Source organism: Anomalospiza imberbis, chromosome 1, assembly GCF_031753505.1.
Source record: "Anomalospiza imberbis isolate Cuckoo-Finch-1a 21T00152 chromosome 1, ASM3175350v1, whole genome shotgun sequence".
In the NCBI taxonomy this organism is placed as follows: Eukaryota; Metazoa; Chordata; class Aves; order Passeriformes; family Viduidae; genus Anomalospiza; species Anomalospiza imberbis.
In genome coordinates this window covers 210,057-237,876 of record NC_089681.1, presented here as the reverse complement: position 1 = coordinate 237,876, position 27,820 = coordinate 210,057, and the positions used below count along the sequence as shown (strand labels likewise).

General features: G+C 51.1%; 5 protein-coding genes across 9 annotated transcripts in view; 2 read left to right on the top strand and 3 right to left on the bottom strand.

The window, feature by feature from the left end:
* Nucleotides 1-27,820, top strand: part of LOC137463367 (feather beta keratin-like) — a 92,193-nt gene that overhangs the window by 56,937 nt on the left and 7,436 nt on the right. The window contains exons 1-2 of one of the 5 annotated variants that reach the window (XR_010993937.1): nucleotides 7,607-8,306; nucleotides 8,583-9,158. The exons of 1 other annotated variant lie outside the window; for it this stretch is intronic. Coding sequence is in view for 1 of the 4 variants with exons in the window: in XM_068174630.1 (XP_068030731.1) it covers nucleotides 14,784-15,134 (351 nt within the window). In the remaining 3 variants the exon portion in view is untranslated. Of the gene's footprint in view, nucleotides 1-7,606; nucleotides 8,473-8,582; nucleotides 9,159-14,763; nucleotides 15,273-27,820 lie in introns of those variants that run through there. 3 more of the 5 variants (XR_010993935.1, XR_010993932.1, XM_068174630.1) reach the window with 3 other exon arrangements.
* LOC137473964 (feather beta keratin-like) lies at nucleotides 6,805-7,275 on the bottom strand. The gene has a single exon (XM_068190175.1). It carries the CDS (start codon nucleotides 7,141-7,143, stop codon nucleotides 6,805-6,807), a length of 339 nt encoding a protein of 112 aa, XP_068046276.1. The 5' UTR covers nucleotides 7,144-7,275.
* Nucleotides 9,409-9,744, top strand: LOC137465255 (feather beta keratin-like). Its single transcript, XM_068177200.1, has one exon. It carries the CDS (start codon nucleotides 9,409-9,411, stop codon nucleotides 9,742-9,744), a length of 336 nt encoding a protein of 111 aa, XP_068033301.1.
* LOC137473909 (feather beta keratin-like) lies at nucleotides 12,139-12,742 on the bottom strand. Its single transcript, XM_068190055.1, has one exon. It carries the CDS (start codon nucleotides 12,724-12,726, stop codon nucleotides 12,376-12,378), a length of 351 nt encoding a protein of 116 aa, XP_068046156.1. The 5' UTR covers nucleotides 12,727-12,742; the 3' UTR covers nucleotides 12,139-12,375.
* LOC137473849 (feather beta keratin-like) lies at nucleotides 25,264-25,720 on the bottom strand. Its single transcript, XM_068189928.1, has one exon. The coding sequence runs from the start codon at nucleotides 25,702-25,704 to the stop codon at nucleotides 25,366-25,368; it is 339 nt and encodes a 112-aa protein (XP_068046029.1). The 5' UTR covers nucleotides 25,705-25,720; the 3' UTR covers nucleotides 25,264-25,365.

Here is a 27,820-nt window from a genome sequence, read left to right as displayed (position 1 = left end):
GGATGGGCAAGCGGGGTGTCATCAATGTATGAAAATCCCTGATGGCAGGGAATGAAGTCAAGGGAGTCCATTTATTCACAGCAGTGCAACCATGTAGGAAAAGAGGGCAAGGACACAAGTAAAAACAGATGGAATTCCATGGGCAAAGAAGGGAGGGATTTTTCAGTGTGAGGGTGGACAGAGTGCAGAAGACATGCTGGAGTCTCTGTCCTAGGAGAGCCAAATCTGAATTGTCCATGGTACAGGAAATCCTGCACTTGTTAGTCTTTCTTGAGCAGAGGGGAGTGAAGCACTTCCATCCCAGAGTTCCTGCCCAAGTGGATTATTTTGTGACTCTGCTGAGAGGGTGCAAGAGTTCTGCTGGGAAGAGTTTGCCAAGTGTGTGCTGGCATGGAGTCACTCTACCAGAGCTGTGCTCAGGAGACCATTAATGTGTCAAAAGTCTGGTATAGCAGGTGATGGGCTTGTGCCAGGTTCTGGCTTCTCCCAGTCCTGTGCTTCCTGTGTCAGTCTTGGTTGTTAATGGTGGTGGCATATTTGCTAAGAAACGTGTTGTGCCCCTTTTCCGTTCACGCCAATGCCCTGTCTGACACTGTGTGAGGTGAGGATGTGGGACCACTGTAATTTACAAAGATGAGGAGACATGTCAAGCTCTTATGCAGGACAACTTTATTGAGGCAAAAGAATTAAAAGGCAGGAGAAAGAAGCAGAACTGATCCAGTGTGAAGTGCAAGTAGGAAGACCATCAGCCAAGGTGCTTTGCTTGCAGGAGCGGTTGCCAGAACCCCAAGGTGATGCCTTTAGCAGGTGTAGCAGCCCCTTCTACTATAGCAGCCCAGCCCATAGCCATACCCACGACCATAGCCAAAGCCATAGCCAAAGCCACCAGAGATGGGCTGTCCCTGGGCACTGAGTTCACTGCCCACAGCAGCCGAGGAGGTGGATCCGACGGCGGTGTTCTGGGGGAAGGAGGTCATGATGGGTCCTGGCAGGGTGATCAGCACAGGGGAAGGGTTGATGATGACGTGGGAATCCTGGCATTGCAGGGCACAGGGCTCGTTGCAGCTGTTGGCCAGCGGGGTGGGTCCGCAGGGACGGCAGAGGTTGTTGCAGGCCATGGGTGTGGTGTGGAAGGTTCCTGGAAGAGAGGACGGTGAGGCAGGGCAGGGATGTGAGGGTGCAAGGGACAGTGATGCAGGAGGGTGATGGAGTGTGGAGGCTGTTGTGGGGCTGTGGGGAGTTGTGAGGGCTGCTGTGGCTGGGTCCAGGCATGCTGGAAGAGAGGGCCAAGGGGGCAGGAGCAGGAGGGTCAGGGGCTTGAGACTCACCTGGATGTCAGCACCGGAGCAGTAGGTGTCAGGAGAAGTGTGTGAGGGAGAGCGGCTCTGGGCCCACTTTTATGCTGGTTCTGGAGGGGCGGGACAGCCTTGTCCCTTGGCCTTGGGGCATTTTGCAGGCAGCAGGTTTTGCCTGGCCCAGGCTGTCATGTCATGATGTGGGGAGTGTTTTCCTTCCCACAACTCTGCCGTGTCATGTCATGCTCTGAGAAGACCATGTCCATCTGACCTTGGTGGCAGCTTCTAATTGGGAGTTGGTATTTGGGAGCATTGGCATGGAAGTTGTGTGTCAGAGAAACCAAAATATTCAAAAAAAGCCTAGGAAAATGATGGGTGTCATCAGTGAGGCACTTGTGTGGTTTAGTTTGTGGGTGTGTTGTGAAGAGGGGCCCCATTCCACCACTGCCATATCAGGCTGGTGCGGGCTTTGCAGCTGTGCTGTGCATGAGGAGCTGCCCCTTCAATCTTGGTCATTCCTCCTTTAAAATGTGCAGGTTTGAAAACAAAGGCAGGTGTTGATGGTGTGTGACTGAAGAAATGACCAAGATTTGTAGAGGTGGGGTGTCATCAGTGAGGTCATTCTGTGGAACTCATGGTTTTGGGTTTGTGGATGTGTTATTTAGCAGGGCCCCAAACTGTGCCTGGTCTGTCAGGATGGTCTGGGCTTTGCATCTGTGCCAGGTGTGTGCACCTGGACTCTTCCATTCTCTGTGCGCAGTTGGAGAGTTGCCTCCTCAGCGAGCTGGCCAATGGTGGAGTGTCTGAGGCAGCACTTGGTTGTGTCACCAGTGTGAGGGAGCTGGAGACTGAGGGTGTAAAGGGAATCTCCTGCATTTCATGAGAGAGAAATGAGAAGTTCTGGATCTCGGCAGGAATAGCACTGGGCCCTGGGTCATGCTGTGGGCTGAGAATCTGGAAAGCCGCTTTGCTGAGCAGGACCCTGTGATGCTGGTGGAGAACAAAGAGACTACAAGATCACAATGAAGCTTTAGTTGAAAAGGCATCATCCGTGTCCAAAATAGATTTCAGACACTGCCTGCCATGAAGTTGGGAGACGTGACCCATCCTCTCTTTAGGGCACTAACTGGGTCCCATGTGGTGTGGTTTGGGCACTTCTGGGCTCCCCAGTGGAAGATGCTCATGGACTTAGAAACAAAAACAATTCATGGCCGACAAGATTCTAAAGGGGCTGGGAGATCTTTCATAGATGAGACACCGAGAGAGCTGTGACTCCCAGGAGACAAGGATGGAGAGAGGCATGTCATCAGTGAGTGCAAATCCCTGATGGTAGGGAATGAAGATGAGGGATCACAGCCATCCTCAGCAGTCCACATGTGAAGGATAGTAGGGCAGTGACACAAGTGTAAACAGATGTAATTTCATGGGCACGGAAGAGAAGTATTTTTCAATGTGAGGGTGGTCACAGAATGGAAAAGGTGTTGGAGTCTGTCCAGGGAGAGCCAGAACTGGAACTGCCCATGGTCGTGGAATTCCTGCTTTTGTTGGTCTGACTTGAGCAGAAGGGAAGGAAGCTCTTGCTCTCCGATGTTCCTCCCAAAATGTATGATTTTGTGACTGTTTACAGGGAGGGTTTGAGGATCCAGCTGGGGAAGAGAGTTTGTCAAGTATCTATTGCCATGTAGCAGCTTTTTCAGAGCCATGAGCAGGAGAGCATTGGTGTGTCAAAGCCTTAGGTGTAACAGGTTATGGGCTTGTGGCATATTCTGAAAGGTCACACTTCCACCCTCCTTCCTGTGCAATTCTTGTGATTACTGGTGGGGACATATGTCCTAAGAACGTTGTTCCAACCCTTTTTCTGCCTATGCTAATGACCTGTTAACGCCTCACACTGTGCTGAGTGAGGATGTGAGACAATTTGAAATCAAAAAGAAGAGGAGACATATTAGGCTTTGATGCAGGAAAACTTTATTGAGGAAAAAGACTGAAGACAGAGGAGGAAAAGATGGAAGGCATGCAGTGGAAGTTGCAAGTAGGGCAACCATCAGCCAAGGTACTGTGCTTGCAGGAGCTGTTGCCAGAGCCCCAAGATGGTGAACCAGTCCTTAGCAGGTGTAGCAGCCCCTTCTGCCATAGCAGCCCAGGCCTCCCAGACCATAGCCATAGCCCAGCCCATAGCCAAATCCACGGCCGTAGCCAAAGCCGTAGCCAAAGCCACCAAATCCACCAGAGATGGGCTGTCCCTGGGCACTGAGTTCACTGCCCAGAGCAGCCGAGGAGGTGGATCCGACGGCAGTGTTCTGGGGGAAGGAGGTCATGATGGGTCCTGGCAGGGTGACCAGCACAGGGGAAGGGTCGATGATGACACGGGAATCCTGGCATTGCAGGGCACAGGGCTCGTTGCAGCTGTTGGCCAGCGGGGTGGGTCCGCAGGGTCGGCAGAGGCTGTTGCAGGCCATGGGTGTGGTGTGGAGGGTCCCTGGAAGATGGGAGAGAGAAGCAGGGCAGGGGTGTGGGGCTACGAGGGTTGAGGGAATTTGGAGGGTGTTGTGGGGCTTTGAGGAGGCGTGAGGGCTGCTGAGGCTGGGGTTGAGCGTCCTGGCATAAAGGGTCAGGGGATGCAGGAGCAGGAGGGTCAGGGGCTTGAGACTCACCTGGTTGTTAGCAGGAGCAGGAGGAGAAGGCGTCAGGAGAAGTGTGTGAGGGGCAGAAGCTCTGTGCTGGCTTTTATGCTGGTCCTGTAGGGGTGGGACAGCCTTGTCCCATGGCCCTGGGGCATTTTGCTGGCTGCAGGTCTTGCCTGCTGAGTCCTGAGTTGGGGAGTGTTTTCCTTTTTGCGATTCTGCAATTTTATGTCTTTCTCTTGAGGCAGTGTCCATCTAACCTTGGTGGCTGCTTAAAGGGAGAGTTGGTATTTGGGAGGATTTGATTGTTGAGTGTGTGTCAGCGAAGAATGAATAAACAACCAGAACGCCAGAGAACTGCAATATCATCAGGTAAGGTAATTTTTTGGCTCTGATGTGCTATGGTTTGTGGCTTCCTTCTGATGACTGGTCCCCTATTCTGTGCCACTGGATCAGTCATTGTGTTGCATCCAGGAATGCTGAGGGATCTGCTGATGTCCTGGAGGTCACTCTGCCAGAGCTTGGAAAGATCCTCATACCTATGAGCAGTTTCTGATGGATGAAAGGGAGCTCATCCCCTCATGTCTTCAGTGGGATGAAGTGACAGCATCTGGAAAATACAAGGCTGTTCAGGCTGAAATTGTTCAATTTTTAAGGTCCATTTGGAATTCTCAACTTTACATGACAATGTACTAGGACAGTTAAAGTCTATTTCTTGACCTCGTTCAGAAATTAAAAAAAAAACAATCAGCAAACCTGGCCTGATTACTTTTTACCCCAGGTTGTTCTGTGACATGACTTCACTTATTCCACATTCAAGGCATGAGGTATAACTTGTAAGTCTTTATATTTCATTCCTGTTAGCAAAAACCAATAATTACTGATACTCAGCAAACTACTTTTTCCATTTCTGTCATGATGTGGGTATTTCTTTATGGAATTCTATGATTCCATGTCCTGCTCTTGACTCATTTTCTTTCTCACCTTGGCAGCTGCTTTTAAGTGTGAGTGGGTATTTGGGAGGATGTGCATGGAAGGTTGATGTCAGGGAGGGCAGAGTAAACAACCAAAGCATTGGAGCAGTGGGGTGTCATCAGTGAGGTCACTGCGTGAAATTCATGTGCTATGGTTTGTGGATGTGTTTTGGAAAAGGGCCCCATCCCCTCCCCGCCCTGTCAGGCTGCTCTGGAATTTGCAGCTGGAGGTGTTGCCCCTTCCATCACATTTCATCCCTCCCCACATTGATCCCACCTGGCTAAGCCTTAAACTAGACCAGACCTTTGATATTGACTCTGCTCTGTGGGTGTCTTGGTGCCCCTCTTATTTTTAATCTTGTGATATCTGGGGCCTTTTGGATTTTTACATGGGCTGTGTGCCAAAACATGAGGTCGCTTGTGATTGTCAGAAGGAGCATTTGGAGGCCACCTAGGATTGTTGGAGGTGAGCATTGCATGATCCTCAAAAACAACCCAGGCAAGTCCAGGTTGTGTCAGGGCCCAGCGTGGACGTCTGAGAAAGGTCTGAAGGGCTGGACCTGGAGGCTTGTGGTCAACATCCATAAGTCCAGATGGCAGCAAGTCCCCAGTGCTGTAGCCCAGGAGTTGGATCCATTGGGCCAACAGGGAAAACCTGGCAGGTGCTGGATGTCTTATGGGGTTCTGTCAGGGCAGAATGGGGTTCTGCCAAGGGCTGTTTGTTGGGAGGAGTCATCCCAGGTAAGAAGGAATGCCTGGGTATCAGTTGGAACAATTGTTTTCTTCTATGAAAAAGCCTTTTTTTTGTGGTTGTGGTTGAGAAGGAATGGAGCAGCCAGTGTCCCTGTGTGGGAAAAGGGAACCCAAGTGTCCAGGTTATGATTGGGAAAAGTGTATGACCAAGCAGGGGGAAGTGAGCTGTCTGCTCAGCACTGGTGAGGTCCCACATGAGGTGTTGTGGGTAGTCCTGGGCTCCCCAGTGTGAAAATGAAGTACATTTAGTGAATACAGACCAGTTCAGGACAACAAGACTCCGAAGGGGTTGGACAATCATTCCTAGAAGATAGTCTGAGCTGGGACTCACAGGGGACAAGGATGGATGGGGGGGTGTCATCAGTGTGTACAAATCTGTGATGTCAGGAAATGAAGTGAAGGAGTCTGGCTGTTCACAGCAGTGCTCATATGCAGGGCAAGAGAGCAAGGTCACAAGCGAAACCAAATGGAATTCCCTGGGCAAAGAATACAAGAATCTGTCATTGTGAGGGTGGCCACAGAGTGGAAGAGGTGTTGGAGTGTCTGTCCTGTGAGGGCGAACACTGAGCTGTCCATGGTGCTGGAGATCCGGCTCTTGCTGACTCTGCTTGAGCAGGGGAGTTGAAGCACTTGCAGTCCAGATTTCCTGCCAGAGTGGTTGATGTAGTTCCTCAGTTTGCTGGAAGGCTTCAAGAGACCTCCTGGTAAGAGAGTTTGTCAAGTGTGCACTGGCATGTAAAGACTTTACCAGAGCTGTACCCAGGAGAGCACTGATGTGTCGAAGGCTTGGTGTATCAGCTAAGGCATGTGTGACAGATTCTGGAAGGTGTTCCATCCTTTGCTTCGCATGCCAGACTCTGTTATTGGCTATTTTGACATATTTGTGAGGGAAGGTGTTTTTGGTTTATAATATGTACCCCAATGTTGAGCTGTGGAAGGTATTCAGTGAGGATGTGAGACCATTGGAATTAAAAAGAACAGGAGGCACCTCAGGTTTTGATGCAGAAAAGGTTTATTAAGGCTAAGGAATGAAGAGGCGGGAGAAAAAAGTGGAAGGAATCAAGTGTAAGGTGCAAGTACAGCAACCTGAGGAGATTGGCTAGCAAGAGTGGTTGCGGAGTCCCGAGCTTGTGATGTCCGGAGTACTGATGAGGGTCCTTAGCAGATGTAGCCATAGCCCCTTCTGCCATAGCAGCCCAGGCCTCCCAGACCATAGCCACAGCCATAGCCAAATCCACGGCCGTAGCCAAAGCCACCAAATCCACCAGAGATGGGCTGTCCCTGCACACTGAGCTCAGTGCCCACGGCAGCCGAGGAGGTGGATCCGACGGCGGTGTTCTGGGGGAAGGAGGTCATGATGGGTCCTGGCAGGGTGACCAGCACAGGGGAAGGGTCGATGATGACGCGGGAATCCTGGCATTGCAGGGCACAGGGCTCATTGCAGCTGTTGGCCAGCGGGGTGGGTCCACAGGGTCGGCAGCGGTCGTAGCAGGCCATGGGTGTGGTGTGGAGGGTGCCTGGAAGAGAGCGGGTGAAGCAGTGCTATTGGGGTGCGAGGGGTGGTGATGCAGGAGGGTGAGGGAGTGTGGAGGCTGTAGTGGGGCTGTGGGGAGGTATGAGGGCTGCTGAGGCTGGGTCCAAGCATGCTGGAAGAGAGGGGCCAAGGGGGCAGGAGCAGGAGGGTCAGGGGCTTGAGACTCACCTGGTTGTCGGCAGGAGCTGAAGAAGAAGGAATCAGGAGAAGAGTCTGAATGTGAGAGGCACTGGGGTGGCTTTTATGCTTGTCCTGGATGGGCGGGACAGCCTTGTCTCCTGATCTTGGGGCATTTTTTAGGCAGCAGCCCTTGGCTGACCCAGCCTGGTGAGTCATGATGTGGGGAGTGTTTTCCTTCATTATGTTCTGCAGTTCTGTGTCCTTCCCCTGAGTCCATGTCCATTTGACCTAGACCAATTGGGAGAAAAAAAAGGCCAGTGGATTGGTACTGGGTTTGTTTTGAATGTAGTAGAGGCAAACAAAGACTACAGGAATTTGGGTGTTGTTTCATGTCTTCAGCTAACCCCCAGCCATTCCTTCTGGCCAAACCTACTTCTCTGTGGCCTGGGATATGGTCACTTCTCTGGGCTGAAATTTCATAAATGAGTCATGAGGTGGCCATGTACCCTTGGCTATGAAAAGCTCCAGCAGTTACTTGGACCAGATTAGGAAAAGAAATACAAGCAGGCTGAGGGATTTGATCCTCCTGTTCCACACCACTGATGGGGCTTCTCAGTGGAATAAGGCCATGAACACAGTTGGCCAAGAGCAGTGCAGGGAAACCATGAAACAGATGGGAGTGGAGGATCCTTAAGATGAGGAGAAGCTGAGAGAGCTGAAATTTCTTTGAGGCAGGAGGCAAGAATGCAAATGGGACAATATGCCATGTCAAGGTGCCATGGAATGACCTCAGTGATGACACCACAAATCTCCTAAGCTGTGGTTGAATCTATGATGTGTCAAGACACGCACAATCAACAACACCTTGGTCTCTAATTCTTGCAACTAAAACCTGCCACCAAGGTTAGATGGAGATTGCCTCGGGAGCAGAACATGAAATTGCACAATTCCACAGAGGAAAAACTGCTCCATGACACAGAAGGAAAGAAGAGCTTACTGGCTGTCCGTTAGTAATTATTGGGTTTGCTCACAGGAATAACACATTAAGACTTATTAATTATAATTTCTAAAAACTTGTGGCTTGAATGCGGAAAAAAGGAATTGATGTCATAGACCAGCCTGCGAAAAAAGGAATCGGGCCATGTTTGTTCTTTATTGGATTCCTGAATGAGGTCAAGGAATACACTCTAAATGACAGAGTATATTGTCATGTAAATTGTGTAAATTTCAAAATACAAGTAGACTGGAAAAATTCAGCCCTGAATTGGCTTTTATTTTCCAGATCTTCTTTCTTGATATCATTTAAAACACAAGAGGGAGGAGGTTTCTTTCCTCTGTCAGGAAGGACTCTCAGGCACTGTAATCTTTCCAAGCTCTTGCAGAGTGACCTCCCCAGGACATCAGCAGCTCCCTCAGCATTCCTGGGTGTCACACAATGACTGATGGACATCCAGTGGCACAAAACAGTCACAGTCTTCACAAAGCACCCACAAACCACAGAGCACAACTGTCACAAAATGACCACACTGATGACATTGCACCTTTCCTGGGTGCTGCTTCTATATTCACCATCCCCTGACACGCACTGAACAGCCAAATCCTCCCAAAGACCAACTCCCAGTTAGAAGCTGCCACCAAGGTCAGATGGACACAGTCTCAAGTGCAAGATATGGAATTGCAGAAAGGGATGTAGGAGAACACTCCCCACCTCATGACTCACCAGGCTGAGCTAGGTGAGAGCTGCTGCCTAAAAAATGCCCCAAGGCCATGGGATAAGGTTGTCCCGCCCATACAGGACCAGCATAAAAGCCAGCCCAGAGCCTCTGTCCCTCACACACTTCTCCTGATACCTTCTCCTCCTTCTCCAGTGCAGACAACCAGGTGAGGCTCAATCCCCTGACCCTCCTGCTTCTGTACCCCCTGTCCCTCTCTTCCAGCATGCTCAGCCCTCATACCAGCCCTCTTCCAGCCTCAGCAGCCCTCATACCTCCCCACAGCCCCACAACAGCCTCCATGCTCCCTCACCCTCTTGCATCACCACCCCTTGCATCCCTCACCCCTGCCCTGCCTCACCCCTCTCTCTTCCAGGGACCCTCCACACCACACCCATGGCCTGCAACACCCTCTGCCAACCCTGCGGACCCACCCCGCTGGCCAACAGCTGCAACGAGCCCTGTGCCCTGCAATGCCAGGACTCCCGTGTCATCATCGACCCTTCCCCTGTGCTGGTCACCCTGCCAGGACCCATCATGACCTCCTTCCCCCAGAACACCGCCGTCGGATCCACCTCTTCGGCTGCCGTGGGCACTGAGCTCAGTGTGCAGGGACAGCCCATCTCTGGTGGATTTGGTGGCTTTGGCTACGGCTTTGGCTATGGCCGTGGATTTGGCTACGGGCTGGGAGGCCTGGGCTGCTATGGCAGAAGGGGCGGCTACATCTGCTAAGGGCCCTTGACACAGCATGCTCCAACTGTGGGGCAGGAAGGCACTGATGATCTGGAAAAACCTCCTCCAAGCAATGGGCTTTGGCTGGTTGCCCTACTTGCACTTCAGCCTGGCTCATTTCCATTTGCTACCTATGGCCTTTCAGTCTTCTACCTCAATAAAGTTTTCCTGCATCACATTTTATGATGAGTCCTTCTTCTTTCTTCTCCCAAGACTTTTCCAGTCTCACTCAGCTCTCAGCCAGGCTTCCAGAGTCCACTGAGGGTGGGTGAAAAAGTGCTCCAAGACCTCTTCCATGATTTATTTCCCAGTTCTCCTACCCACTGGCACACTTTGCTCTTCTAGTGCATCCCACAAATCCTTCAGCTACTAAATCACAGACCTAGATACACTAAGACAGATCTATCCGTGCCTCTGACACAAGCTTCTCTGTGTGGTGTGTTCACTTTTGCTGGACAGCAGTTGCTTCTGTCCCTCATCCTCTTCCATGCCCTTCTACAGATCCTATGAAGTAGGTCCATTCTTCCTTGTCTCTGTGGGCTCAGAGTTCAACACAGAACTCTGATCTTAGTACAGGAGAGCAGAGGCTGAGATTCCCTCACTCTCTTGTGCTGCCCATGCTGTGGGGATGAGCCCAGGACACCGGGGGAATTCCTGGTCAGTGAGTGCACATGGCTGGGGCACATCCAATATCCAGTTCTTCATTCACCAACACCCCAAGTGCTCCTCCTTGGGCGTGCTCTCAATCCCCTCATCACCCAGCCTTTATCCTGCTTGTTTGGGATTGCTCCAATGCAGGTGCAGCAGGTTCTGCTCCTCTGCTCTGGTGATATTGTAGAACTCTTAATATCTGGCTTACTGGGAACAAGGAAGACAAGACTCTGCTGGAGAAGATAAAGAGTATGGCGTTGAGGATGATCCATGGGTGAAGGTTTGGGACAGCTTTGGCCCATGACATTGGGACATCTTCCAGGCAGAAGCTGTTGCCTGGCACAGCTTGGTGAGTCATGAGGTTGGGCCTGTTTTGCTTCAAACAGCTCTGAAACCTGCCTTGGTGGCAGGTTTTCCATGTTCTGCTCTTGAGGCCACATCCATCTGACCTTGGCAATAGCTTTAATGGGTTGGTATTGGTGTGCTACCACAATACTGGTTCCACTATGGGTGAATGAGGGAAGGTGAACCAGTATCCTGTACCTGGACTTGTGCAAAAATTTGTCCCTGTGCCAGACAACATCCTTGTCTCTAAGAAGGAATCGATGGTTGGACCTCTGCTGGATAAGAAATGGGCAGGATGGTCTCACTCAAAAGTTGTGGTCACTGGCTCCATGTCCCAGTGTGGAGAACAGGGATTAGCGATGACCTACAGGGATTCATATTGGAACCACTGTTACTTCCCATCTTTGTCAGGGAGGGTTTAAGCAGAGAGCGGGTTTAAGCGTCCCCTTGGCAACATTGGGGATGACACCAAAGTGAGTGCTGTGGTTTACTGCCTGGAAGAAGGGAATGACATCCAGAGGGTTCTGGACAGGCTGGAGAGATGGGCTGGTACGAAGCTTGTGAAGGTTAACAGGGCCAAGAGGAAGGTCCTGCACCTGGATTGGATCAAGCACAATAATGGATGTTGGATGGGCAAATAGTTAATTAACAGCATTCCTGAGGAGAAGGACGTTGCATGTCAGTGGAGGAAGAATTGGACATGTCCAATGAGCTGAGCAAAAATCCCCCATGTCCTGGGGTTATCACCCCACAATGTGAGCAGCACATTCTGCACCTCTACTGCACTCTGATGAGGCTGGACTTGTGTGTTCCACTCTGAAGACGCAAAAAAAAGGGAAGACATGGACCTCCTCCAGCAGATCTGTAAATGGCTTTAGGAGATGATGAGGCTCTGGAGGAACTGGTGCCCAGCCAAGTGAACACACCAGCCAGGAGGGCCTTGTGTCAGAGTCACAGACAAACCTGCATTGCGGTATCCAGGCGTGTGTTCAAGCAACTGAAAAGTTGCTGTGGTGCACTGGAAGAGCAAAGTGTACCAGCGGGTAATGGAATTAGGGAAATAATTCCTAAAAGAGGTCTTGGAGCACTTTTTTAACAATCCCAGCAGCCTCAACAGCATTGGCCTAGTCTCAAAGTATCTAAGGAGAAGAATGAAGGAGGAGTCTTGTGAGGTTATGATGCAGGAAAACTTTATTGAGATAGAGCAGTGAAAACTCAGGAGCAGCCAGTGGAAGGGAGCTGGTCTGAGGTGCAAGTAGGGCGACCATCAGCCGAGGCCCCTTGCTTGCAGATGGTTTGGTTAGAGCATCAAAGCCTTCCCGCCTCACAGTGGAAGCAGCCAAGCAGAGGTGCCCAATGGTCACTGGCTTGGGAGAAGGGGTTTGCAGCAGAGGGAGCTGGACAGAGCTGAAGGGGCAATGCAGAGCAGGGTGTGGGAGAAGAGCAGGAACAGAGATGGGCCATGTTTGCAGGCAGCCCAGGCTGGCCTCTTGGCTACTGCCTTGCTTGGTGGCCTGAGATCAGGAGCTGGAAGTGCTGAGCCCATTTGAGAGCCTTGGTCCAGAGATGTTTCATCAATGTCTGAGATGTGTTCCAGGGAGTGGGTGGTTGGTGTCGGGGTGGTGCTGAGGGCCCTTAGCAGTTGTAGCCATAGCCCCTTCTGCCATAGCAGCCCAGGCCTCCCAGACCATAGCCACAGCCATAGCCAAATCCACGGCCGTAGCCAAGGCCATAGCCAAAGCCACCAAATCCACCAGAGATGGGCTGTCCCTGCACACTGAGCTCAGTGCCCACGGCAGCCGAGGAGGTGGATCCGACGGCGGTGTTCTGGGGGAAGGAGGTCATGATGGGTCCTGGCAGGGTGACCAGCACAGGGGAAGGGTTGATGATGACGCGGGAATCCTGGCATTGCAGGGCACAGGGCTCGTTGCAGCTGTTGGCCAGCGGGGTGGGTCCGCAGGGTCGGCAGAGGGTGTTGCAGGCCATGGGTGTGGTGTGGAGGGTGCCTGGAAGAGAGAGGAGGGTGTGGCTGGGCAGGGATGAGGGGCTGGCAGTCAAGGGAATTTGGAGGCTGTTGTGTGGTTGTGGAAAGGCATGAGAGCTGCTGAGGCTGGGGCTGAGCCTGCTGTGAGAGAAGGGCCAGGGGAGGAGGAGCAGGAGGGTCAGGGGATTGAGGCTCACCTGGTTGTCGGCGGGAGCAGAAGGAGAAGGCGTCAGGAGAAGTGTGTGAGCGAGAGAGGCTCTGGGCCGGCTTTTATGCTGGTCCTGTAGGGGCGGGACATCCTTGTCCCATCGCCTTGGGGCATTTTTTAGGCAGCAGCTCTTGCCTTGCTCAGCCTGGTAAGTCATGATGTGGGGGATGTTTTCCTTCCTGATGTTCTGCAGTGTCATGTCTTCTTTTTTTTTTGTGTCCATGTGACATTGACGGCAGCTCATAATTCAAGACCAGTGTGGGTTTTTTTGATTACATGTATCGAGACATGTAGAAGATTCAACCAAAGCTAAGGAGAACAGGGGAGACATCAGTGAGGTCATGCCATATTGACAACATGTCCCATTTGCATTCTTGCCTCCCATCTCAAGAAATTCCCAGATCTTCCAGCTTCTCCATGTTTTGAGGATACCCCAGTATTGTCAATGTCATGGTTTCCCTGCACTACTCTTGGTCAACCATGTCCATGTCCTTGTTTCCACTCTGGAGCCCCAACAGTGGTGGGGGACAGGAATGTCAACTCCTTCAGCCTGCTTATATTTCTTCTCCTACATTACATATCCTGGTAACTGCTGGATATTTTTATTCCCAAGAGTACATGTCCACCTAATGACCCACTTAAGCTCCAGCAGCACTACAAGGACCTTCCCTTCTAGAATGTTTTGGTTGCCAAGGGAATGGCAATTGGTGTCATCCTGAACTTCTGTCAGGGCTTTAATGCAGTCTCAAGTAACATCTTTATCTCTGAACTGCAGGCAGGTGGGTTTCAAAAGTGGTCTAATGAATGGATGAGGAGCAGCCAGATATTGATGGTCAATGTCTCTCTGTACAGGGAGAGGCCAGTGACAAGGCTGCCAGGCCTCTGCCCTGGACTGATGATTTTGGATACCTTTATCAAGGAGATGAGCAGTGAGATTGAGACCACCCTCAGCATGTTTGCAGGTGCCAGGGAGCAGAGCAGTGCAGTTGACACAAGAACAACGAGGGATCCCTCCAGGAGGGACACTGGGAATGTTGAGAACGTAAGAACCTTGTGTGGTTGAACAACTCCAAGTTCAAGGTCCTGCATCTGGTCTGGGAGAGTCCCAGACATGAGCACAGCTTTGGAGAGGAACTCCTTGAGAGCAATTCCACAGAGGAGAATTGCCGGTTCTGGTGGACCAAAACAACACAGCAATGTGAATTTTTAGCCCAGAAAAACAACCATATCCTGGTGTAAAAACAGGTGTGGCCAACAGGAATGCCTGGGTGTCATTTGAAGACAGGAGAAAACAGCCAAATTTCTGTCAGCTTTGTTTGCATCTTCTACATTCCTGAGTCAAACTAATACCAAAACCTTGACCTGTATTGCTCTTAATTAAAAGCTGCTGCCAAGGTCAGATGGACACTGCCTCAAGGGGAGGGCATGGAATCACAGAATATCAGGAAGGAAAACAGTCCCCACATCATGACTCACCAGGCTGGGCCAGGCAAGAGCTGCTGCGTAAAAAATGCCCCAAGGCCAAGGGACAAGACTGTCCCACCCCACCAGGGCCAGCATAAAAGCCGGCCCAGAGCCTCTGTCCCTCAACACTTCTCTTGACGCCTTCTCCTTCTGCACCAACAACCAGGTAAGTCTCAAGCCACTGACCATCCTGCTTCTGCACCCCTGGCCCCTCTCTTCCAGCACGCTCAGCCCCAGCCTCAGCAGCACTCACACCTGCCCACAGCTCCACAACAGCCTCCACATTCCCTTGCCCTCTTCCATGACTGCCCCCGGCACCCCCATGCCCTTGCCCAGCCTCACCCTCCTACCCTCCTCTCTCTTCCAGGGACCCTCCACACCACACCCATGGCCTGCAACAGCCTCTGCCGACCCTGCGGACCCACCCCGCTGGCCAACAGCTGCAACGAGCCCTGTGCCCTGCAATGCCAGGACTCCCGTGTCATCATTGACCCTTCCCCTGTGCTGGTCACCCTGCCAGGACCCATCATGACCTCCTTCCCCCAGAACACCGCCGTCGGATCCACCTCTTCGGCTGCCGTGGGCACTGAGCTCAGTGTGCAGGGACAGCCCATCTCTGGTGGATTTGGTGGCTTTGGCTATGGCCTTGGCTACGGCCGTGGATTTGGCTATGGCTGTGGCTATGGTCTGGGAGGCCTGGGCTGCTATGGCAGAAGGGGCTATGGCTACAACTGCTAAGGGCCCTCAGCACCACCTCGACACCAACCACCCACTCCCTGGAACACATCTCAGACATTGATGAAACATCTCTGGACCAAGGCTCTCAAATGGGCTCAGCACTTCCAGCTCCTGATCTCAGGCCACCAAGCAAGGCAGTAGCCAAGAGGCCAGCCTGGGCTGCCTACAAACATGGCCCATCTCTGTTCCTGCTCTTCTCCCACACCCTGCTCTGCATTGCCCCTTCAGCTCTGTCCAGCTCCCTCTGCTGCAAACCCCTTCTCCCAAGCCAGTGACCATTGGGCACCTCTGCTTGGCTGCTTCCACTGTGAGGCAGGAAGGCTTTGATGCTCTAACCAAACCATCTGCAAGCAAGAGGCTTCGGCTGATGGTCGCCCTACTTGCACCTCAGACCAGCTCCCTTCCACTGGCTGCTCCTGAGTTTTCACTGCTCTATCTCAATAAAGTTTTTGTGCATCATAACCTCACAAGACTCCTCCTTTATTCTTCTCCTTAGACACTTTGAGACTAGGCCAATGCTGTTGAGGCTGCTGGGATTGTTTAAAAAGTGCTCCAAGACCTCTTTTAGGAATTATTTCCCTAATTCCATTACCCGCTGGTACACTTTGCTCTTCCAGTGCACCACAGCAACTTTTCAGTTACTTGAACACACGCCTGGATACCGCAATGCAGGTTTGTCTGTGACTCTGACACAAGGCCCTCCTGGCTGGTGTGTTCACTTGGCTGGGCACCAGTTCCTCCAGAGCCTCATCATCTCCTAAAGCCATTTACAGATCTGCTGGAGGAGGTCCATGTCTTCCCTTTTTTTTGCGTCTTCAGAGTGGAACACACAAGTCCAGCCTCATCAGAGTGCAGTAGAGGTGCAGAATGTGCTGCTCACACTGTGGGGTGATAACCCCAGGACATGGGGGATTTTTGCTCAGCTCATTCACGTGGCCAGGACATGTCCAATTCTTCCTCCACCAACATCCAAAGTCCTTCTCCTCAGGGATGCTGTTAATTAATTAATTACCCATCCAACATCCATTATTGTGCTTGATCCAATCCAGGTGCAGGACCTTCCTCTTGGCCCTGTTGACTTTCACAAGCTTCACACCAGCCCATCTCACCAGCCTGTCCAGAACCCTCTGGAAGTCATCCCTTCCTTCCAGGCAATCAACCACACCGCTCACCTGACTGTTATTCACATTCTTTCTTTGGGGACACACAATTGTGCTCCCCATGTTCCTGGCAGAGATGGGAAGTGATAACGGTTGAACACGCATCTCTGCGGGTCACCACTCATCCCTGTTCTCCACACACACATGGAGCCCTTGACTCTTTCATAACTCTCTCAGTGAGACCATCCCACCCATTTCCTTCTTAACCAAATGGTCCAACCAAGCTCCACATCTCTCAGGTTAGAGACAAGGATGTTTTTTGGCATAGGAACAAATACTGTGCACAAGTCCAGGTACATGTTATTGGTCCCTCTTCACTCATCCAGCAATGCTGGAACCAATACAAACTCATCAAATCTGCTGCCAAGGTCAGATGGACACAGCCTCAAGAGTAGGACATGACAATGCAAAGCTGTGGGAAGAAAAACCCTCCAACCTTATGATTTGCCAGGCTGTGCCCAGAAAAAGTTGCTGCCTGAAAAAACGCCCCGGGATAACTGGCCAAGGCTGTCCCAAACCTCCAGCCATAGATTGTCCTCAAGGCTGTGTTCCAGATCTTCTAAACCAGAATCTTGTCTTCCCCATAGATCAAGAGTTCTCCCCTGTCACCAGAGAGGAGCTGAGGGGCAGAATCTGCTGCATCTGGATTGGAGCAATGGCAAACATGCAGGATAAAAGCTGGTTGATGAGGGGATTGAGAGCAGTCCCAAGGGGAAAGGATTTGGGGTGTTGGTGGATGAAGAATTGGACATGCCCTGACCATGTGCACTCGCAGACCAGAAACTCCCTGTGTCCTGTGCTCATCCCCACAGCGTGGGTGGCAGGTGAGGAGGGGATTCATAGCTTCTACTCATGTCTGGCAAGACTGGAATTGTGTGTTCAACTGTAGGACCCCTACAATAAATAAACCTCGCACATATCCCATTTCCAATCACAACAAGGATTCTTCGGTCCCCTCAACCTCTTGCTGTTCCTACACTCTTCTTGCTTCACTAAGTCCATGTCTTTCTTCCACTGTAAAGCCCAGCACATCACCCCAAATCAGATATCCTTATCTCTGAGGAGATAGGAAGTGTCAATCTGCTAGAAACCCTGTTCCTGAAGTTCTTTTGCTGCACGGATGCATGGCCATGATAAGAAAGACATGGACCTGCTTGAGCAGATCTCTAAGTGTGCTGAGGAGATGATGAGGAGCTGGAGCAACTGGTGTCCACCCAAAGCAAACACAGCACCCAGAGGGGCTTGTGCCAGCAGCAGGAAGAGACCTGCTTTAGTGTATCCAGGCCTGTGTTCTACAAACAGAAGGGTTTCTGGGATGCACTGGAAGACCAAAGCATGCCAGTGAGTGGTAGAACTGGGGAAATAAATCCTAAAAGAGGTCTTGGTACACTTTTTAACCCCAGTGATATCTACAATTTTGGCTTAGTGCTAAGTGAGACTGGAAAAGTCTTGGGAGAAGAAAGAAGGAGGAGTCATTGGAGGCTATGATGCAAGAAAACTTTATTGAGGTAGAAGAATGAAAGATCATGAGCATCCCAGTAGAAAACAGTAGGCTGAGGTGCAAGAAGGGTGACCATCAGCCAAACCTCCTTTCCTCACAGGAGGTTTTTCCAGAGCAGCAAGGACTTCCAGCCCCACAGTGGGAGCAGCCCAGCAGAGGTGCCCAATGGTCTCTGGCCTGGGAGAAAGGGTTTGCAGCAGAGGAGACTGGATAGAGCCAAAGGGGCCATGCAGAGCAGGGCGTGGGAGAAGATGAGCCAGATGGGCCATGCTTGCAGGCAGCCTGGGCTGGCCCTTAGCAGATGTAGCCGCCCCTTCTGCCATAGCAGCCCAGGCCTCCCAGACCATAGCCACAGCCATAGCCAAATCCACGGCCGTAGCCAAGGCCATAGCCAAAGCCACCAGAGATGGGCTGTCCCTGCACACTGAGTTCAGTGCCCACGGCAGCTGAGGAGGTGGATCCGACGGCGGTGTTCTGGGGGAAGGAGGTCATGATGGGTCCTGGCAGGGTGACCAGCACAGGGGAAGGGTTGATGATGACGTGGGAATCCTGGCATTGCAGGGCACAGGGCTCGTTGCAGCTGTTAGCCAGCGGGGTGGGTCCGCAGGGTCGGCAGAAGCTGTTGCAGGCCATGGGTGTGGTGTGGAGGGTCCCTGGAAGAGATGGGGTGAGGTAGGGCAGGGGTGTGGGGGGTGTCAGGGGCGGTGATGCAGTAGAGTGAGGGAGTGTGAAGGCTGCTGTAGGGCTGTGAGGAGGTGTGAGGGCTGCTGAGGCTGGGGCTGAGCGTGCTGGAAGAGAGGGGCCAGGGGAGGAGGAGCAGGAGGGTCAGGGGCTTGAGACTCACCTGGTTGTCAGCAGGAGCAGGAGCAGAAGGAATCAGGAGAAGCGTGTGAGGGAGAGAGGCTTTGGGCTGGCTTTTATGTTGGTCCTGGATGGGCGGGGCAGCCTTGTCCCATGGCCTTGGGGCATTTTTTAGGCAGCAGCTCTTGCATGGGCCAGCTTAGGGAGTCATGAGGTGGGGAGTGTTTTCCTTCATGCAATTCTGCAATTCCATGTCCTGCTCCTGAGGCTGTGTCCATCTGACCTTGGCAGCAACTTCATTGCATTTGTATTTCGGCAGATTTGATTCTTGGATGTGACTCAGGGAGGTCTGAATAAACAACCAGAGCCCAGCAGACATGCAATGTCATCAGTGCCGTCATTCTGTGGCACACGTCCTGTGGTTTGAGGGTACCTTGTGAAGACTGGGACTCTTCTGTTCCACTGGATGTCCATCAGTGATTGTGTTGTCCCCAGGAATGCTGCGGTAGCTGCTGATGTCTTGGGGAGGTCAGTTTGCAAGTGCTTGGAAATGTTCCAGTTCCTGGGACCTCTTCGTGATAGATGAAGGAGACCCCATGCAGATGTTTCTTGTGTAGGATCAAGAGAGAAGATCTAGAAATTAAAGCTTCCTTAGGCTGAACTTGGTCCAATGCTGTGGTCCATTTGGATTTCTCAACTTTCCATGGAAACATACTCTGTCATTTAAAGTGTATTTCTTTACCTCTTTAAGAAATCAAATAAACAAGTAACCAATGATGCATTGATCACATTTTACCCAGGCTGGCCTCTGACGTGAATTTGCATATTCTGCATTCAAGCCATATGGTTTCATAACTTATATCCTGTCAGATGTAATATTTTGTTCCTGTTAGGAAAAAACACTAATTGCTACTCGATGGTCATTGTGATCCTATTTCCTCCTCTCTGTCATGGTGCTGGAGTGTCTTTGTGGAATTCTGTGATTCTGTGTCCTTCTCTAGAGGTTGTGTCCATCTGATCTTTGTGGCAGTTTTTAATTTTGAGGAGTAGAGGCCAAAGGATTCATATTACTAGTATGTGTTAGGCACATAGAAGACAACAACAAAGCCTACAAGAATTGGGGTGTTATGAGTGAGGTCATACCATGAAACACTCACAGCATCTCCTTTGTCCATTCTTCCCTTCTTGCAAAAATAAACCTCACACATCTCCCATTTCCAATCACAACAAGGATTCTTCGGTCCCCTCAACCTCTTGCTGTTCTAACACTCTTCTTGCTTCACTAAGTCCATGTCTTTCTTCCACTGTAAAGCCCAGCACATCACCCCAAATCAGATATCCTTATCTCTGAGGAGATAGGAAGTGTCAATCTGCTAGAAACCCTTTTCCTGAAGTTCTTTTGCTGCAAGGATGCGTGGCCTTCTCTTGAACCTTTTGGTCTCTATTGGTGTCCCTATTTGGGTCCCTATTTTGTTACCTATTGGTGACAATAATAACATTCTCATGTCTCCAATTAACCCCCAGCTATTTCTGCTAGCCACACTTCTTTCTATGCAGCCCAGGAAATGGCTGGTGGCCTGGGCTGAAAATTCACACTGCTGTTTCCTTTTAAGATTTTGGTCCACCAGAACCCTCAGGTCATTCTCTGTAGAACTGCTCTTAAGGATTCCCTCTCCAAAGCTGTGCTCATGTCTGGGACTGTCCCAGCCCAGGTGCAGGACCTTGAACTTGGAGTTGTTGAACCACACAAGGTTCTTATGTTCTCAACATTCCCAGTGTCCCTCCTGGTGGGATCCCTCGTTGTTCTTGTGTCAACTGCACTGCTCTGCTCCCTGGCACCTGCAAACATGCTGAGGGTGGTCTCAATCTCACTGCTCATCTCCTTGATAAAGGTATCCAAAATCATCAGTCCAAGGCAGAGGCCTGGCGGCCTTGTCACTGGCCTCTCCCTGTACAGAAAGCCATTGACCATCAATATCTGGCTGCTCCTCATCCATTCATTAGACCACTTTTGAAACCCACCTGCCTGCAGTTCAGAGATAAAGATGTTACTTGAGACTGCATTAAAGCCCTGACAGAAGTTCAGGATGACACCAGTTGCCCCTCCCTTGGCAACCAAAGTATTCTAGCAGGGAAGGAAGGACCTTCTGTTCCTGGTGGAGCATAAATGGATCTTGGGGTCACCATGTGCCCTTAAAAACCTCCAGCAGTTAGCAGGACAGGATTAGGAACAGAAATAAAGTAGGTTGAAGGAGTTGAACCTCCTGTTCCCCACCACAGGTGAGGCCGTATGGACAAGAACATTGACCAAGAGCAGTGCAGGGAGACCGTGACACTGATGGGAGTGGCGTATCCTCAAGATGAGGAGAAGCTGAGAGAGCTGGGAGTTCTTCCAGGCAGAAAGCAAGAATGCAAATGGGAGATGTTGTCAATATGCCATGGGATGACCTCAGTGACGGCACCCCAGTCCTTGTAAGCTTTACTTGAATCTTCTACATGTCCTGACAGCCACTGGCCATGTGCATGTCCTGGCATGCAACATTAACAACAACACCTTGGTCTCTAATTCTCGCCACTAAAAAATAACACCAAGGTCAGGTGGAGATGGCCTCAGGAGCAAAACATGAAATTGCACAATTCCACAAAGGACCAACCAAACCATGGCAAAGAAGGAAAGAGGAGCTTGCTGGCTGTCCATTACTAATTATTGGGTTTTGCTTATAAAAACAAAACATTAAGACTTATGATTATAAGTTGTGACACCTTGTGGCTTGAATGCGGAAAAAGTGAATTGATGTCACAGATCAGTTTGGGAAAAAAGGGATCAAGCCTGGTTTGTTATTATTTACAGGATTTCTTAATGAGGCCAAGGAATACACTTTAATTGAAGAGTACATGGTTGAATAAATTTCAGAAATCCAAATGGACCATAACAATGGAACTCGTTCAGCCTAATCAGCCTCCATTTTCCATATTCTCCCTCTTGCTCACATACAAGACGCAAGAGAATAAGCTCTATTTCAGAAATCAGGAGCAGCTCCCACAGACCAGAACATTTCCAACATATTACTCAGTGACCTCCCCAGGACATCAGAAGCTCCCTTGACCTTCCTGGGTGCAACACAATGACTGATGGACATCCAATGGCACAGAAGAGGAGCCCAGTCTTCACAGGGCAGCCACAAACCACAGAACACCAAGGCCAAAAAATGACGGCACTGATGACATCGCATTTCTGCTGGGCTCTGTCTGTTTATTCAGCCCTCCCTGACACACATCTAAGAATCAAATCCGCCTAAATACCATCTCCAAAAGCTGCCGCCAAGGTCAGATGGACACAGCCTCAAGAGCTGGATATGACACTGCAGATTGGTGGGAAGGAAAACACTCCCCACCTCATGACTCAGCAGGCTGGGACAGGCAAGAGCTGCTGCCTAAAAAATGCCCCAAGCCCAAGGGACGAGGCTGTCCTGCCCCTCCAGAACCAGTCTAAAAGCCAACCCAGAGCCTCTCTCCCTCTCACACTTCTCCTGATTCCTTCTGCTCCTGCTCCTGCTGACAACCAGGTGAGCCTCAAGCCACTGGCCCTCCTGCTCCTCCTCCCCTGGCCCCTCTCTTCCAGCACGCTCAGCCCCAGCCTCAGCAGCCCTCATATCTCCTCACAGCCCTACAGCAGCCTTCACACTCCCTCACTCTACTGCATCACCGCCCCTCACACCCCCACATCCCTGCCCTGCCTCATCCCCCTCTCTTCCAGGGACCCTCCACACCACAGCCATGGCCTGCAACAACCTCTGCCAACCCTGCGGACCCACCCCACTGGCCAACAGCTGCAACGAGCCCTGTGCCCTGCAATGCCAGGATTCCCGCGTTGTTATCCAGCCTTCTCCCGTGCTGGTCACCCTGCCAGGACCCATCATGACCTCCTTCCCCCAGAACACTTCTGTCGGATCCACCTCCTCGGCTGCCGTGGGCACTGAACTCAGTGTGCAGGGACAGCCCATCTCTGGTGGATTTGGTGGATTTGGCTATGGCCGTGGATTTGGCTACGGGTTGGGCTATGGCCGTGGATTTGGCTACGGGCTGGGAGGCCTGGGCTGCTATGGCAGAAGGGGAGGCTTCATCTGCTAAGGACCCTCAGCACCACTCCTGATGGCCACTCTCTGGAACACATCTCAGGCATTGAGGAAACATCTCTGGTCCAAGGCTCTCAAATGGGTTCAGCACTTCCAGTTCCTGCTCTCAGGGCACCAAGCAGGGCAGTAGCCACACAGCCAGCCTGCAAAACAGGCCTATCTCCCTCCTCCTCTTTTTCCATTCCCTGCTCTGCATCACTCCTTTGTTTATGTGCAGTCTCCTCTGCTGCAAACCCCTTCTCCCAAGCCAGAGACCATGAGACACCTCGGCTGGACTGCTCCCTCAGTAAGGCAGAAAGCCTGGCACAACCTCCTGCATGCAAAGATGCAAAGCAGCTCGGCTCATGATCGCCCTACTTGCACCTCAGACCATCTCCCTTCCACTGGCTGCTCCTGAGTTTTCACTGTTCTACCTCAATAAAGTTTTCCTGCATCATAGCTTCAGATGAGTCCTTCTTTGTTTTTCTCTCAAGACTCTTCCAATCCCTGCTCAGTACTGTACCAGGCTTGTAGAGACCACTGGGGTGGGTGAAAAAGTGCTCCAAGACCTCTTTTATATGTTACTTCCCTAGTTCTACTACCCCCGGCACACTTGGCTCTTCCAGTGCATTACATCAAAGCTTCAGCTACTGAATCACAGGCCTGCATACACTAATGCAGATCTCTCCCTGCCTCTGACACAAGCCCCTCATCTTCCAGGCTGTGTGTTCCCTTTGGCTGGACACCTGTTGCTCCTGACCCTCATCATCTTCCATGCCCTTCTACATATCTGCTCAAGCAGGTCCATGTCTTCCTTCTCTCTGTGGGCTCAGAGTTCAACACAGAACTCTGATTCTAGTACAGGAGAGCAGAGGCTGAGATTCCTTGGTCCTGCTCTCAATCCTCTCCTCACTCAGCCTGTATTGTGCATGTTTGGGATTGCTCCATTCCAGATGAGGGAGATTCTGCCCCTCTGCTCCTCTCTGCTCACACTAGAAAACCATATTTATCTCTGGCTTACTAGGAACAAGGAAGACAAGATTCTGCTGGATAACATCCAGAGTATGATACTGAGGATGATCTGGGGCTGAAGGTTTGGGGCAGCCATTAGCCATGTCATGGGGCATTTTTTCAGGCATCATCTCTGGCAAATCATAAGGTGGGAAGTGTTTTGCTTCCCTCAGCTCTCCTGTATCATGTCCAGCTACTGGGGATGTGTCTGTCTGACCTTGGTGGCACCTGTTAATGAGCTGGTATTGGTTCCAGCCTTGTTGGATGAGGGGAGAGGGAACAATATCATGTACCAGGACTTGTGCATAGCATTTGTTCCTGTACCAGAAGGCATCTGCGTATTCACTCTGGAAAGATGTGGAGTTGTGGTTGGACCATGTGGTTGATAAAGAATGGATGGGATGGTCTAACTCAAAGAGGACAGTCTAAGTCAAGCCGTTGTAGCTCCATGTGTGTGGAGAAAAGCAATGACTGGTGACAGGCAGAACCCCCTATTGGGACCAGTATTATTTCCCATCTTTGTCAGGGACAGGGACAGTGGGATTGAGTGGGATGTTCAGCAAAATCAGAGACCAGAATAAGCTGAGTAGTGGGGTTGGTTGTCTGTAGGGAAGGGATGGCATAGAGGGGCTGGAACAGGTTGGGGCAGTGGGATATTATCAGTTTCATGAAGCTGAACATGGCCAAATGCAAGGTCCTGCATGTGGTTTGGAGCAATGCCAAACATGGCTGTAGACTGGACAGTGCAGGGGTTGAGAGCAGCCCAGAGCAGAAGGACCTGGGATGTTGGTGGATGAAGAATTGAACATGCCCTGGCCATGAACACTTACAGACCAGAAACTCTCCGTGTCCTGGCCTTATCCCCACAGTGTGGGCAGCAGTGAGAGGGGAATTCTGTCCCTCTGCTCTGCTCCTCAGAGACGGGCAATGTGTATTTGGAAGACATGGACATGCTCAAGCAGAGCTGTAGATGACCTTGGAAGATGATGAGGGTCTGGAGCAATTGGTGTCCAGCCAAAGTGAAAACAAGACCCATACACGGAGACTATCAGAGGCAGGGATAGACCTGCATTAGTGTATCCAGGCCTGGGATCAAGCAAGTGAAGAGTTTGTAGGATGCAATGGAAGAGAGAAGTGTGTCAGTGTGGGCCCGTGAAGAAAGAGGACACTTCACAGTGTGCAATGCAAATTAATTTTATTGAGGCACAAAGACCAGTGAAAGTCATGAGCAGTAAGTGGAAGAGGCCAGGCTGAGGTACAAGGAGAGCAAACAACAACCGAGGCCCCTTTGCTTGCAGATGGTTTGGCCAGAGCATCAAAGCCTTCCTGCCCCATAGTGGAAGCAGCCAGGCAGAGGTGCCCAGTGGTCACTGGCTGGGGAGAAGGGATTTGCAGCAGAGGGAGCTGGACAGAGCTGAAGGGGCAATGCAGAGCAGGGAGTGGGAGAAGAGCAGGAACAGAGATGGGCCATGTTTGCAGGCAGCCCAGTCTGGCCCCTTGGCCAATTCCTTGCTTGGTGGCCTGAGATCAGGAGCTGGAAGTGCTGAGCCCATTTGAGAGCCTTGGTCCAGAGATGTGACCTCAATGCCTGGGGTCACTTCCAGGGAAGGGGTGGCTGGTGTCAGGTGTGGTGCTGAGGACCCTTAGCAGTTGTAGCCATAGCCCCTTCTGCCATAGCAGCCCAGGCCTCCCAGCCCGTAGCCAAATCCACGGCCATAGCCAAGGCCATAGCCAAAGCCACCAAATCCACCAGAGATGGGCTGTCCCTGCACACTGAGCTCAGTGCCCACGGCAGCCGAGGAGGTGGATCCGACGGCGGTGCTCTGGGGGAAGGAAGTCATGATGGGTCCTGGCAGGGTGACCAGCACAGGGGAAGGGTTGATGATGACGCGGGAATCCTGGCATTGCAGGGCACAGGGCTCGTTGCAGCTGTTGGCCAGCGGGGTGGGTCCGCAGGGTTGGCAGAGGTTGTTGCAGGCCATGGGTGTGGTGTGGAGGGTGCCTGGAAGAGAGAGGAGGGTGAGGCAGGGCAGGGGTGTGGGGGGTTTGAGGGGAAGTGATATAGGAGAGTCAGAGAGTATGCAGGGTATTGTTTGGCTGTGGGGAGGTGTGAGGGCTGCTGAGGCTGAGGCTGAGGATGCTGGAAGAGAGGGGCCAGGGGGTGCAGGGACAAGATGGTCAGGGGATTGAAGCTCACCTGGTTGTCAGCAGGAGAAGTAATCGGGAGAAGTGTGTGAGGGAGAGAGGCTCTGGGCCAGCTTTTATGCTGGTCCTGGAGGGGTGGGACAGCCTTGGGCCATTTTTTAGGCAGCAGCTCTTGCCTGTCCCAGCCTGCTGAGTCATGAGGTGGGGAGTGTTTTCCTTCATGCAATTCTGCAATTGAATGTCCTGCTCCTGAGGCTGTGTCCATCTGACCTTGGCAGCAGCTTTTAATTGCAAGAATTAGTGACTGTTTTCTTGTTGCTTGTGCCTTTCAGGACATGTCGAAGATTCAAACAATCCTGAGGACAACTGATGTGTCATCAATGAGGACATGCCATGGCATAATGACATCATGTCCCAATTTCCTTCTTTCCTCCTGCTTAAAAGGGCCCTCAGCTCTGTAAACTTCTTGTTTTAAGGGTACTCTAGTTCCATAGGTCTCCTGGCACTGCTCTTGGTCAACCATGTCCATGTCCTTGTTGCACTCTGCAGCCCCATCTGTGGTGCACAATAAGACGGTTGACGTTCTCATCTTCCTCATATTACTTTTGTTATTTTGTATTTCCTAATTCTCTCCTGGTAATTGCTGGAGCTTTTTTCATCAGAGGGTCCATGGCCACCTCATGATCCATTTATGCTCCATCAGGATCACAAGGTCGAATGCTATTTTTGACAAGGGAATGGCAACTGGTGTCATGTTCCTGGAATTCTATCAGGGCCTTAAAATAGTTCCACAGGCCATCCTTATCTCTAAACTGCAGACACGTGGGTTTGAAGGGTTGACTAACCAATAGATGAGAAATTGTTCCCCTCATGCTTCTTCCTCTCCTTATCCTCCACGAGGTTTCCTTTCCATGTGTCAGTCACAGCCCAGCAATGGGACCCCACATTGTGACCTTGCTGGGCCCAGCTGAGACGAGCACTACAGATGAACCAACACAAGACTGTGAGGAGCAGAGGACACCTCCCTAAGTCATGTGGATTGCTTTCCCATCTCCAATGGCAAAGGCCAGGAATATAGACAAGCCTGGAGAGATGTAGCCAAGGTAGGGAGGAAGAGAACGTGATCAAAGGGGCAGATGCTCACCCCCAGAACACCTGCAAAGCTTAGAGCAGCCTAAAAAGGGGAGCTGGGGTTGTTTATCCTGGAGAAAACGAGACTCAGGGGTGACCTTATCAGTCTCTACAACTTCCTGAAAGGGGTTGTAGTCAGGTGGAGATTGGTCTCTTTCCCCAGGTTCTGACAGATTGAGAGGACACCGTCTCAAGCTGCATCAAGGGAAATATAGACTGGATATTAGGAAAAAGTTTTTCACTGAAAGAATGATAAAGTACTGGAATGGTCTGCCTGGGGAGGTGGTGGAGTCGCTGTCCCTGGATGTGTTTAAAATAAGACTGGATGTGGCACTCGGTGCCATGGTTTAGTCGAGATGTTAGGGCATGGGTTGGACTCGATGATCATGAAGGTTTCTTCCAACCTGGTGATTCTATGAATTCTATGAATTCTGTGAATTCTGTGAAAAGCTCTATGAGGAAATGGGTCCCTTTTCACCACACACACAAAACACAGCACATCAGTGCCGTGGGGTGACCTCACTGGAGACACCCCATCTCCACAAAGCTTTGGTCACATCTTCAATCCATCCTGACATAAACCATCAAGACCAACATTTAACCTCTAATAATCACACTTTAAAACCTGCCACCAAGGTCAGATGGACACGGCCCGAAGAGAAGGATGTGGAATCACAGAATCACACAAAGGAATGCCAGCACCATGACAGAGAAGGAAAGAGCAACTCACTATCTGACCTTAGTAATTATTCCTTTTTGCTAATAGGAACACAATATTACATTTACAGGATATAAGTTATGAAACCCTTTGTCTTGAATGCA